This window comes from Bufo gargarizans, chromosome 3, assembly GCF_014858855.1.
Source record: "Bufo gargarizans isolate SCDJY-AF-19 chromosome 3, ASM1485885v1, whole genome shotgun sequence".
NCBI classification, from domain to species: domain Eukaryota; kingdom Metazoa; phylum Chordata; class Amphibia; order Anura; family Bufonidae; genus Bufo; species Bufo gargarizans.
Window position 1 is genome coordinate 20,439,286 of NC_058082.1, and position 14,374 is coordinate 20,453,659.

Consider the following 14,374-nt stretch of genomic DNA (forward strand, 5'->3'; position numbering starts at 1 on the left):
ATGGTTTTGGAAGGATACAGGAACAGGAAGTGCTACCTACAGGATGGAAACAAATCGGAGGGATTTGTTTACATGATGAGAACAGGTCAGGAGGGTCAAAAATGAAGAAAAAAAACCCTACATTGCATATCTGTTAAAAATCATAGCATTCCTGGAAAACCCCTTTTAACAGCACATTCATCTTACCTGATATAAAGGTATATTTTTGACACTGTGATATAGCCTCTCTATAGGCCTGTATTGGCTCTTAGTTTTGGGTCCACATGCAGCCTTTTGTAAAATTTGTGAGGAAGTTCCCTTTTCTGCCCACCTCTCTGTGTCTGTCAGGGAGCCCACTCTTGTCGTACTGACTGTCTCTATTTTACTGTGGCCCTTCCTTTCCCTCAACTTGGCTTTACACAAGGCCATTTACTCACTTATGGCCATATCTCCTCTCTCATTGGCATGAAGTGCAACCTTTTTTATGATTCTATAACTCTGCCCATGTAGCGACCTAGGAGGAGGAGAGCAGAAGAGATGATAGGAGTAACATAGTTTATAATAAGGCTGAAAAAAGACATCTGCTCATCCATTTCGGCCTGTTATCCTGCAAGTTGATCCAGAGAAAGGCAAAAAAAAAAAAAAATATGTGAAGTAGAAGCCAATTTTTCTCACTTTAGGGGAAAAAATTCTGAATATCCATCAGAATAATTCCCTGGATCAACGACCCCTTTCTAGTAGCTATAGCCTGTAATATTATTACACTCCATAAATACATCCAGGCCCCTCTTGAATTCCTTTATTGTACTCACCATCACCACCTCCTCAGGCAGAAAGTTCCATCCATAGTCTCACTGCTCTTACCGTAAAGAATCCTCTTCTATGTTTGTGTACAAACCTTCTTTCCTCCAGACGCAGAGGATGTCCCCTCGTCACAGTCACAGTCCTGGGGATAAATAGATGATGGGAGAGATCTCTGTACTGACCCCTGATATATTTATACATAGTAATTAGATCGCCCCTTAGTCATCTTTTTTAGATAAATAGCCCTAATTTTGCCCTAAATAATCTTTCTGGGACCTGTAGTTGTCACCACCAGACATCTGAGAAGCTCTGACAGATGTCCTTCAGAACCTCCTCCTTGAGGTTCCTTTTGTTTTGCTTTCATTTTCTCATCTCGTTAGCCTCTCTCAGCTGTCATGTAGTTGCACTGATTGCATCCCTTTAAATCCCTTCCCATACTGCATCACTTTGCGGTTTATACAACTTCCTGGAGTGTATGCATGCTGGTTGCTACTACTGAGTCTTCTACAGATAAGTTTTGTTCATTCATTTGTATTTTCCTGTTTGCTGAATCCCAGATGACCCTGACTCCCTCCGTATCAAGTGTAGGGAGCCGGTGGTTGTGTCCCCTTACTATTATAGGGTGTTCAGGTGTTATACAGTCGAGGTACGAGGATATGTGATCATCTACCATTGAGATTTTTGCATAGGCTGAGCAGTTAGGGAGAGAGCCAGGTCTGTTGCAGGCCCTTTTGTTCCTTAGTTTTGGATCCAGTCAGTCGGATCTTCATTTTGTGTCTTCTAGTTTTCTATACACCTTCCGTGACGTAGTCCACCCATTCCAGTTATTACTTTAGTTGCCCTCCTCTGTACCCTCTCCAGCTCTGCTATGTCTGCCTTGTTCCCCGGAACTGTACACAGTACTCCATGTGTGGTCCAACTAGTGATTTGTAAAGTGAAAAGACTATGTTCTCATCACGGGCATCTATGAGTGATAGTAACAAGAATGGTGGACAGAGTGGACACTCACTCTGATGCTTCCCTGGGCTGTGTGGTGATTAGAAGGGCACACCTATTTCTGGTCTTGGGGTTCTCCTGGCTGATGGTTGTTTGAGGTCCCCTTGATAGTAACTAATCATGAGGTGCAGGGTCCTATGCATCAGTGGAGAAAGTTTTGCAGTAGAACAATTCTTTACTGAAGAATGATGTTCTGTTACATCTCTTAGCATGCAATGGACTGACAGATGTTACACAGATGCACTTCCCACAGCTCTTAGAGGTTGTACAGCTGCAAAGGCAATTGATAGGCCCAATGTATCTCTTTAACCTGTCCCAGTACTTAAGGACACAGGGCGTACAGGTCATTCAGCAGGCACTCTGTGATAATGCTGAGGGGGGTCCTGTGACCCCCCCCCCGTATCGGTGTTCGCTGAAAACTGCAGGTCAATTCAGACCTGCAGTTTGCAGCGCTTTCGGAAGTTTCTGATCCCCGCGGTCCATGACCTTGGGGATCAGAAACTTTAAAATGACCTAACTTTTCATTTTTAACACCCCCCCTACAGCCCTCATTCTTATGTGTCGGCGGGCTGTGCGGGCGGGGGGGGGGGGGGGGGGAAGTTGCTCTCTCAGGATGGCCGAGCAGTTAGCAGAGTGTCAGCACATTCCTGACACTTTGCTTGAAACGGCTGACATCCGTGCTCCGTTTAACCCCTTCCATGCCGCGGTCCGTAGGGACCGCTGTATGGAAGGGTTTTACAGGGAGGGAGCTCCCTCCCTCTCCCATCGGGGGCTGCTGTGCCGTTTCAGCCCTTAATTCTTGACGGGATCACAGAGGCAGGGGGCCTCCCTCCCCATCACCTGCTGCTCAGTTGTGGCAGCGGGTGATGGTTACCATGGCAACCGGACGACGTCTTCACAGGCTTCCGGTTTGCTATGGTAAGGCTAAGTCTGATCAGACTTCTGCTAAAGGCAGTGTAAAGTGAAAATACAGTACAGTACACTATATAGTGTACTGTATTGTATTATACAGACATCAGACCCACTGAATATTCAAGAACCAAGTGGGTCTGGGTCAAAAAAAAAAAATAAAATAATTTGAAAAAAAGTAAAAATAAAAAAAAACACATTTATCACTGATAAAAAAAAAAATGAAAATTCACTATACATATAAGGTATTGCCGCATCCGTAATAACCTGCTCTATAAAAATTTTACATGACCTAACCCCTCAGGTGAATACCGTAAAAAAAAAAAAAGGTGTAAAAAAACAATTTTTTTTGTCACCTTACATCGTAAAAAGTGTAATAGCAAACTATCAAAAAGTCATACGCACTCCAAAATAGTGCCAATCAAACCGTCATCTCATCCCACAAATATCATACCCTACCCAAGATAATCGCCCAATAACTGAAAAAACTATGGCTCTCAGACTATGGAGACACTAAAACATGATTTTTTTTGTTTAAAAAATGAAATCATTGTGTAAAACTTACATAAATAAAAAAATGCTGACATATTAGGTAGCGCCGTGTCCGCAATAACCTTCTCTATAAAAATATCACACGATCTAACCCCTCAGATGAATATCGTAAAAAAAAATTAAAATAAAAACGGTTTATTAACACCTTGCATGCAAGAAATACAATAAATGCATATACCACACAAAAGTACATTTTTAACCCTTTTGCAGTTCACCGCTGCTCTGCAGTGGGACGCTGCACCCAGGCGTAAGGCATGACTATCCTTTTTCACGCTCTGCATTACATATTTCTCTTAACCAGGCAGGGCTCCTGGGGCCATCCTTCCCTGTTGTCAACCTAGCTTGTTCTAAAAAGAAGCACCAGAAGCAATACAATAAAAGATGTATTACTATATAATACAATAACAGTCACTGGACGAGGCGAGCCTTAAATAAACATCTTCAATGCCGTTCAGATATCAATTTACAATATGTTAAGACTCAGTCCTTTGCCAGAAATAAATGTACATGTGGCAACAGTCCCAAACACATCTGGAGGGGGTTACTCCACCACTTCACATATATTTACAATTACATTGTAGGGGGAGATAACCAAGGTGCGGGTCATGGTCTCCTTTAAGTAACCGATTTAGCTCTGCTACATCCATATATGTTTATTACATCTGTTGTATATCACCACAGTGGGACTAATTTAAGTCAATGTGTTTAAGAGGATCTGTAGCGTTAATAGCATTGCACAGGGAGCTGGACTAAAATGAGAATCCACCTATTATACATCATCTCCCTATTGTTTTCCTTATGTTATCCTTGTTTTACCTGTGCAGCTGTTTTACATTTTGGTCAGGACCTCATCCACACACCAGTAATACTGTAGTACAAGATAAATGGAATACATCATCAGAAAATGATGTATTGTTTAAATTGTGTATTTATATTGAACATATTTTAAAGAATTTTAAATTTTTTACTAATTTCCCATGTCCTTAAAAAAAAAAAAATACCTGAAATCTTACAATTTCTCACAATGGCCACTGAACATCACGATAAGCTGATACTTCCTATTCTGTAGGGATCACTTTTCAGTGTGCATCTCCTTATCATCGCAGGCAGGATTACAACGGCAGGTAACACCTATATAGAAATAACATGGAAGTTACCGTTCACAATAGCTGATGGTCTCAGCTCACCGATGGCCAGTAATGGTGACACACTATAGGTAGTTGTCTGACATCACCGCCATGTCCATTCTGTGTTTTCCCCAGCAGGTCTCGTGACGAGTGTCAGCAGCAGGGGGAGTGTGTCCGACTACTGCAGAACACGGTGCTACGGGTAGTCTGAGAAGCTGGGAGACATGTTAGGTGTAGTTGTTACCAACCCTAAATTTGCAGGGACTGCCCCTAATTTTCGGGGAAATCTGTGCAAACTGCCTGGACATTTTCAGGTGGATTTGGGGGTGTTCACTTGGGGCATGTAAGCTAACATGTCCCAAATTTACCAACTGCCATAGTGGTAACTATGGTTAAATAGGGTTGTCCGGGCTTATACTATTGATGACCTATCCTCATCATAGGTCATTAATATCAGATCGGCGGGGGTCTGACGATCAGCTGTTTGAGGAGATGCCACTGCTGCTGTTCAATAGACATACAGCAGCAGAGCAGGAAGAGAGACGGGAGATGGCACGTGCGTACTGCAGTTGGTAAATTTGCAAGCGCCGTCTCCTCATACAGCTGATTAGCGGGGGTGCCGGGTGTCAGACCCCCGCCGATCTGATATTAGAGACCTATCCTGATAGGACATCAATAGAAAGAGCCCGGACAATTCCTTTAAGTGAAAGAAGAGTCCTGGGAATTTGTGGATCTGCTGCACAAAGAGGACACTAGGCACATCTACTAAGCATTACACAGGGGTTTTCCGAGACTTTTCTACAGGTAACCTATCCTCTAGATAGCTTGTCAGTATATGATCGGTGGAGGTCCGACACCCAAGACCCCCGCCGATCAGCTTTTTGAGAAGGTACTGGCATTCACAGTAATGCCGCGGCCTTCTCTCAGCTTAGTCTAGGCCAGTGACATCATATTCATCGGTCACATGGCCTAGGCGCAGTTCAGCCCCATTGAAGTAAATGGGGCTGAGCGCGATACCAAGCACAGCCGCTATACAATGTACGGAGCTGTGCTAGATGAGCTGAAAGAAGGCCACAGTGCTAATGCAAGCGCTGGTGCCTTCTCAAAAAGCTGATCAGTGGTGATCCTGAGTGTCAGACCTCCACCGATCAGATACTGATGACCTATCCATTGTCACCACCAGACATCTGAGAAGCTCTGACAGACGTCCTTCAGAACCTCCTCCTTGAGGTTCCTTTTGTTTTGCTTTCATTTTCTCATCTCGTTAGCCTCTCTCAGCTGTCATGTAGTTGCACTGATTGCATCCCTTTAAATCCCTTCCCATACTGCATCACTTTGCGGTTTATATTACTTCCTGGAGTGTGTGCATGCTGATGATACTACTGAGTCTTCTACAGATAAGTTTTGTTCATTCATTTGTGTTTTCCTATTTGCTGGATCCCAGGTGACCCTGACTCCCTCCGTATCAAGTGTAGGGAGCCGGTGGTCGTGTCCCCTCACTATTATAGGGTGTTCAGGTGTTATACAGTCGAGGTACGAGGATATGCGATCATCTACCATTGAGATTTTCGCATAGGCTGAGCAGTTAGGGAGAGAGCCAGGTCTGTTGCAGGGCTCTCCCTTTTGTTCCTTAGTTTTGGATCCAGTCAGTCGGATCTTCATTTTGTGTCTTCTAGTTTTCTGTACACCTTCCGTGACATCCATAGGATAAGCCATTATTAGGAAAGTTTCGGAACACCCTTTTGAAATATGAGGATTTGACATAGAATATGCAGAGGTGCATCTGCTCGTCTTTCTCAGTTTTCTGTAGAAAACTCCTCTAATTTCATTTGCACTAGAAGTTTTCTTGAGAAATTTTGGCCAGACTGTTTTGCACTGACTCATTGGCCCCTGTGACTCATGGGTCTGCCCACACGCACCACAGTTTAATAAGCAAATGGAAAATAGGAACAACATTGTTTAGGAAGAGACGACTTTACAAACCCAAGTGTTATGGACAGGTGGCCCCGTGTTTGCCTTATTGCCAGATGTCTCACATTTATCAAGCATAACAGATAAACTTCTGAGGTATGTATAATTACTACAGGCAATCCCAGGTTTTAATTCATTGTCCTTAGAAGTTTCTAAATTCTGCCAGAAATATCTTTTTTCTACTTTTTGGTTTTGGCCTCCCCAAATTGAATCTTCACCTTTCAACATCATATCATTTTAGATCCAACATTCTGTACTGATTAATTTCTTAAAGGGAATATGATAACCATATTTTTTTAAGACTTTTTGGTGAAGTTATTTTTAATTTTCCATTTGACTATGTTTTAAAAAATCCTAACATGGTACAGTTTTCACACTGGACACTAAGCCTAATGATACGGTAGGATGGTATTTCCTGTTCTGTGATCACTTCTCAGCAGTCACCTCCTTATCCTCACAGGCAGGATTACAAAGACAGATTTCATGTATAGATAAGGCCGAGTTCACACTTCAGAGATTTTGGTCAGTGATTGTGAGCCAAAACCAGGTGCAGGTCAAAAACAGAACAGGTACAGATCTTTGTACTTATACCTTGTTTTTTTTTAAATCTGATAATTTTTATTTGAGTTTCATAAAAACAATATATTATTACAATAACAACCCCTTACACCCACCCACCCCCCTCTTCCCTCCCACCCCTTTTTCAGTCCTGCGACCAATTAAAGTCCAGAATCATCTCCGTGATAGTCTTTGTAATAGTCTTTGTAATACCATACACCATTAACATACTCTCTCCTATATGTCTTCCATGACCGCCATTCCATCCTCTGTCCACAACAGACCCCATGTTCATCTTTCATCCATCCACCATATAAATAATCACCATCCTTCCTAACAGGCAGAAAATAAAATAGACCAGCATACAATATTTTGGACACCTTTCACCCAATATATTGTTAAATAATGTTGTAATATCTCAACCACGAGAACCATACTGTTTCAAATTTTTTGACCGCTCCTCTCTTCTGATAGACATACCTTTCTAACTTTACCAAGATGTGAACCCTGTCTACAAGCTCTTTCAATGTAGGCGGTTCCGGATCTATCCAGTGTTGTGCAATACTTTTCCTGGCTTGATATAAAACACGCATAATGGCCGTTTTCTTCTTTGCCATCCCTGGCTGAACTTTAACACATCCTAAAACACACACTAGTGGTGTAACCTCTATGTTAGTTTGGAACACAGCATTTATCAAGCCCACAACAGCCATCCAATATCTCCTAAGCTTTGGGCAATTCCACATCAAATGGATAAGGTCCGCGTTATGCCTATTACACCTTGGGCAACAGTCATCTGCTCTATATCCCATCTTTTTCAACAGAACCGGAGTTCTGTACACCCTGTGCATCAAGTACAATTGTGATACCCGTTGTGCTTCACTCATTGCTATGATTTGAAAATTCTGCATTACTTCATCCCATAAGTCCTCAGTTAGATCCCCAATGTCAGACTTCCATTTCCCGTACAATCCTAACGGTCTATTTTTATGCTGCATTTCCATCAGGGTCATGTAATGAAGAGATATTACCCCATTTGTGCTCCCCAGCGTTATGGTGAGGTCTATAATACTATGCTTTGGTGCCTGAACAATACTTTCTTGTTTTATTTGCGATTGTATAGCATGCCGGAGCTGAAGATAGAGATAAAATGAGTTATGTGGTATATTAAATTCTTGTTGTAGTTGTGCAAATTCTTTTAGAGTATTATTAGAGAATAACTGAACCATTCTATTAAGACCATACCTCTCCCACACCTTTATTTCTGACACTTTACCTATTTCTTTATACATATAATTCGGCCATATTGGTGTATATACTGTATATCCCGATATTTTAGCCATAGACCTGGCTTTCCACCATATTTTGTGAATCACTCCCAATATCTGATATTGCGCGCCTCTATCATAAAAAGTACCCTCCTCCAAGGCTGATAGCAGACATGTTTTCCCTATAAGGTGTTTCACTATTTTCCCCGTCTTGTTTAGATTTTCACTATCACCCCAACCCCTGATATGTTGCAATTGGGCTGCGACATAAGAAAATCAAGGGTCTGGTATAGCTAGTCCCCCATGTTTTTTAGGCTTCTGTAATGTACTTAATTTTATGCGTGGAACACCTCGTTTCTATATAAGATCCCTAAAGATTGTATTAATCTTGTGGAAAAAACGGATTGGAATCCATGTTGGAGCATTATGGACAAGGTATAACAGTTGGGGCATGAGGATCATTTTAATAAGGTTGGCTCTACCAATCAGCGCAAGGGGTAACTTAGTCCATGCTTGCATTTTACTCCTGAACTTTTCAAGTAGGGGTACTAGATTCAAATCACTGTATTCTCGAGTATCAGTAGATATTTTCACCCCCAGGTACGTAAAGGATGTAACAACTTTAAGATCCGAAGACACTAGCAAAGATGGGTTCACCGCTTTAGATAAAGGCATTACATTAGATTTTGACCAATTAATGGTTAATCCGGATAATTGGCCAAAGTCATTTATAACCTTAATAGCTTCTGAAAAGGACGTTTCCCAATCTTCCAAAAATAACAATAAGTCGTCTGCATACAATGCGACTTTTTCAGTAAGATTCCCATACTGAAAACCTTTTACTAGGCCTGCACTTCTAAGGGCTTCAGCTAGTGGCTCTATCGCCACCGCAAACAGTAACGGTGACAGAGGGCACCCCTGTCTAGTCCCCCTATAGATATTGAATGGGTCTGATACATTACCATTCACTCTTACGGACGCTCTGGGACTAGCATATAATAACTGTATCCATTTTATGAACTCTGGGCCAAAGCCCATCTTCTGGAGTACAGACCACAAATACCGCCATTCCACACTGTCAAATGCCTTGGCCGCATCAAGAGATGCGACCGCCGCATTCGAGGTATGAACCTGGCCCGCCTGAATATTTAAAAACAGACGCCTAATATTCACCGCTGTGGACATATTTGCCATAAAGCCAGCTTGGTCAGTATGTATGAGAGACGTAATTACCGTATTTAAGCGATTTGCCAGAACTTTAGCTAATATTTTCACGTCCACTGGAAGCAAAGATATAGGTCTATAAGAGTCAGCTTCTAGAACGTCTTTACCTGGTTTTGGTAACAACACAACTATAGCCTCGTTCATGGATAACGGTAAACTGCCCAAACCCTTAGCTTCCTCACACACCTCCAACAACTGAGGCAAAAGTGTTGAAGCATAAGACTTGTATATTTCCACCGGTAACCCATCTTTGCCAGGGGCTTTATTATTGGCCATATCACAGGGCTAACTCTATTTCTTTTAATGTTATAGGCCCCTCAAGCATATTCCTCTGATCTTCAGAGAGGACATTTAAATGTAACGGGTGTAAGAAGCCCTGCAAATCCTCATCCGAGGCACACATCTTAACCTCATATAAAGAAGAATAAAATGTGCGCATGATTTCCAGTATATGCTCTGGTGATGTGTGTATGTTCCCTTCCCGATCTCTAAGGGCTGCTATGTATGCTGTTTGTTGTTGGGCTTTAGAAATTAATGCTAACATCCTGCCTGCCTTTTCTCCTTCTTCATAATAGGACTGTTTCTGAAAAAAAACTTTTATTTTGTGCAGTCTGTAATAGATTGTCGTTCAGTTTTTGTTGTGCCTCCCGCCATCTCTTTTCCATTGTTACGTCAGGAGAAACAATGTACTCTGCTTCTGTTGCTTCCACCTCATCCATTAGTTTACGTACATTAAGCCTGGATTCATTTTTCTTTTAATTGATGTCAGCTATCAATAACCCCCTCAGGAAAGCTTTCATTGTATCCCATACTATCAATTTGGGAGCTGATGGAGTATTAAGTTTGAAAAACTCCTTTAGTTTCTCCCCAATTCCACCAATATCCGGACGTATATGCAACCAGTACGGATTGAATTTCCATACCCTAATGCCTTTATGTTGAGAAGAAAGAAAGTCAGCCGTTGCCATTACTGGAGAATGATCTGAGATCCTGCGTGGTAGATACTCTACCTTTTGGACAAATTGTCCCATGCTCTCATTACCCAATATCATGTCTATCCTAGACAGGGAACCATATGTTGTAGAGTAGCATGAATATTGTTTTGTTTCTGGATGTTTCATCCTCCAATAATCCAACAGGGAAACCCCCCGCAGATTGTGGACCCCCACTCATCCTATCCATATCAGTATGTGTTACCGTATTGAAGTCTCCTAACAATAAAACTGGGACCTCTGGTAGATCCGTCACAAAACCCAGAACAATTCTGAGCACAGTAGGGGAGTACGGTGGTGGCACATACAGTCCTATTATAACACATTGCATATTATATACGGCTGGGGGCCGTGAGGAGGGATGGGGTGGCACTCCTAGGCATCGGCCGACTGGGAAATTTCCCTGTAGGGTCTATGGCCAATCCACCCCTGTAAAGGGGTTTTTGAGTTACACAATAAAAACACCAACAGTCAACCTTACTGCATTATGTAAGTCAGATGTTAAAGTTCTGAGTACATTTTGACTACAGCATAATTGCGATTTGTGACCCGCACCCAGTGTTTACATCCCGGCATAAGATTCACGGGGAACGTCTGTAGCATCAGGTCTCTGCCTCTACTTCCCTATCGCAGCTCGAACGTCACGGATCCAAGCCTGCAGGGAAATTGAACCCTTGCTCCCAAGTGTCTCCATCAATAGCAATTGATCCGTGGAGGGTCCTAGATGCAGGACATCCTTATTTATATTAACTTATTTCTGTGGGAACTTTCCAACCAGAAGGAATAATCACTAGTGGAAGACTCTTTGATACTGAATCTCAATGCGATTTGTTTTGTTTTTTGTTTTGGTACTTGCAGGTGAGTTCTGGCTAGGTTTGAAGAAAACGTTCTGCATTCTCAATCAGAAGAACACCAGCTTTATGCTGAATATAGCCTTAGAGGCAGAGGATGGCTCTTCAGCCTATGCAACTTATGATAGCTTTTGGATTGAAGATGAGAAGACGGCATTTATAATGCATGTCGGACGCTACTTTGGAACTGCAGGTAAAGTATTAATCAGGTCAGTTTCCAATATCTTTATAAGGTTCATCTCATGAAGTCAACCCTGTCAGTGTGCTCTATTAGGGCATATGGAGCTCAAAGAGGAGGGCTTTTCTGCTTAGGACTTTCTTCTGAACAGAAATGACCTCTGATCGACAATGAATTTGAGATGTCCGTTCAGTGTTAGCCCCACCTGAAGTACTCCCGACATTGACAGAGACGCCCCTTTTAGTGAAAATGTGCATACTCTCACCTTTTTTCATATTTTGCATTTATTAACAGTCTATTCGTGTTTAGGTGATGCTATAAGGGGAAACCGGAAAGAGGACAACCAAAATGCTGCCCCCTTCAGTACATATGATGTGGACAATGATAACTGTTATCCTTCCTGCTTCGTCAATGGCACCAAAGTGGCCAGCTGCAGCCAGCACAAGAGCAGGAGCGGCTGGTGGTTCAGCCAGTGTGGTTTAGCCAACCTGAACGGTGTTCACCGAGTAACTAGAGGCGTGGACATATCGGGGATCCAGTGGGACACGTGGATAGAGAACAATGCGACTATTAAGATTAAATCAGCTTCAATGAAAATTAAGAGAACTCACTACCCGTTTTATAAATGAAAAATGATTAGCATCATTAGTTTTTAGCGTATTTAAAACCTATATTATATGTCGCTGTGCTTATTTCTCTTCTTACAGTCCCCATTTTCCCCCTTAGAGTTTACAATAGGATCTATGTGTTCGTGTTGCCTAGCCTCACAAGAAGTTCCATCTGATACACAAGAGTCCTCCTCTATATGCTGCACAGGGTTGTATTTGGCCCATCACACTCACAGGCCAGGAAGAATGAGAAGATTATGGATAGAAAGGCTAAAATGTGACTTAAAGGGGTTTTCCCATTAAGTGGGGCCACAGTGATTAGTGAGTTAACAAGAAACATTTTTGTAATAAAAGCGGTTTTCATTTTTTTTAGCGTTATGAACTTATTTGTCTCTCCACGAGCCTCATTTGGTTACAAATCCTGTTGCCTTTGGTCTCTGTCCGTAATGTCTCCCTCTGTGGATCCTGAGGACTGAGCATGTGCAATAGAAAAGCAGGTTGGCGGGGTCTTGTCACATGAGGGCATGGATGATAGGGAGGGAGATTCTATGCCTTCCTACAACTTTGTAATTTGGGCTCACTTGGTAATTTAACCCTAAGTGGGATTGACTAATACTGCTTTACCCCAGCCTAGCTATCCTCTGGGTTTTGCTTTGCCCCTTTAGATTACCCTCCCATCTTTCGGATTGTCCCTTCCTTCTTGTCTTCCCTTTTGTTTCTGACTTTACCTTTTCTTTACTATTGTCCCCAAGGGTTTACGTAGTGGGCCCACAATCAGCATTTTCTGCTCTGTGGCAAAAACCTGTTCATTCTCTTTCCTCATCTTCTCCATTCGACCCAGACCACCATAATTACTTCTTTCAGCCACATTTAATCTCTGCTGAGTTTGCTACACAGACTTCTTAGATTCCTTATCTTGGACAGGGCTTGGGGGGGGGAAGAAACAAGCACCACATCCTTCTGCCTTGGGGTGCACAACCTGGCGCCATTATGGGAGCACCAATTTTGATCTCTGCTTTGGGTTCCTGATATATATATCAGTGTGTGTGTCCATCCCACCCCCCCCCCCCTTTGTTTTTGTGTCTTATGTCCTCCTCTACTGTTTCGTACATTCTGATTAATGACACCTATGCTTGGGGGTTCTTCAACTTGCTAGTCAATGTACTTTAAACCGCTGTGGGGCCCTATGCCTCTATTGGATTGTAATGCTTTTAATCAAGTTCTGTGCTTTGCCTAATACTTTTCTCAATGCAATCTAATTGAAGGTGAAATAATATATGTATTAAATTTAATGCACTTCTGCATTGCGGGGAAAAAAATTCCAATGTTTTATGATCTTAGTTTTATTCGTCTGACATTCCCTTAATGAAATCTAACTGCAGCGACGTGCAGTATTTTACTACAAGATCGTTTTAATTGCATTATTCATGTTTTATTCATTTTCAAAATTCAATAAAAAGAAGCTAAATGACTCAATTATTCTTTCCCTTTTTTACTTACTGTTGGACATATTATTACAGCATAACATGAAAAATCTGTTTTTATTTATTATGTTATTATAGGTTTCAGAGGGTCTGTTGCAGAGTGAGTAGGTTTGCAATGCAATGGACAAGGTCTGGTTGTAATAATACAACAATCTCTGGTCTAAAATGATTTAAAAAAAAATGGTGCTCTTAAAATAGAAAGTCTCTGTTAGTGATGTCATAGTATTTGATTAATTTTATTACATCACTGTCATCAAACGTGAGCAGGGTCAGATTGGGAACTTAAAGTGGCCCTGGAGAAAAACTAAACATGGCCCTATGTTGTAGGTGGGTTTAAATTGGTAGAAGTCAGCACCAACACAAGTAAGAAAGGGTCGGTAATACCATAGTGCAGCATAAAATACCTTCCCAGGAGAACAAATCCCACAGTGCAGCACAAAATACTGCATTAGCAGTGCTAAAGAGCAGAACAAAATACTTTCCCAAAAGCTGCCAAATGTGGTGGCAGCAACAGCTATCATGTTTTGTCGTTCTCTTTCTCCAATTGTTTCTAATTAAGATATAGAGGAAGAGACTGAGAAGGTGAGACATGTGCCATAGCATCAGGCCAGCCCTACCTTCAGCAAGCTGCCTGGTATTTTAGCACTACCAAACGTACATGAGAAAACAGCACTACCTAACTATTACATCCAGTGATATCTCTTCTGGTTGAAGATATTTTCTTTTCCTTATCTTCTCCATTTTGCCCTTGCCGCCATGATGACTTTCAGCCATATATCATTTCTGCTTTCATTTTTGCTACACAGATTTCTTAGATTCCTCACTTTTCCATCCTCCTCCTCACCTTCTCAACATGAATGAAATCATCGTGGT

The 14,374-nt window shown here is 41.9% G+C and overlaps 1 protein-coding gene across 1 annotated transcript in view; it reads left to right on the plus strand.

The window, feature by feature from the left end:
* Window positions 1-13,388, plus strand: part of ANGPTL5 (angiopoietin like 5) — a 68,671-nt gene extending 55,283 nt beyond the window's left edge. Inside the window, exons 7-8 of the mRNA XM_044287676.1 lie at window positions 11,239-11,424; window positions 11,719-13,388. Coding sequence (XP_044143611.1) covers window positions 11,239-11,424; window positions 11,719-12,038 — 506 coding nt within the window. The 3' untranslated portion in view covers window positions 12,039-13,388. The remainder of the gene's footprint in view (window positions 1-11,238; window positions 11,425-11,718) is intronic.
* Window positions 13,389-14,374: the final 986 nt, after the last annotated feature.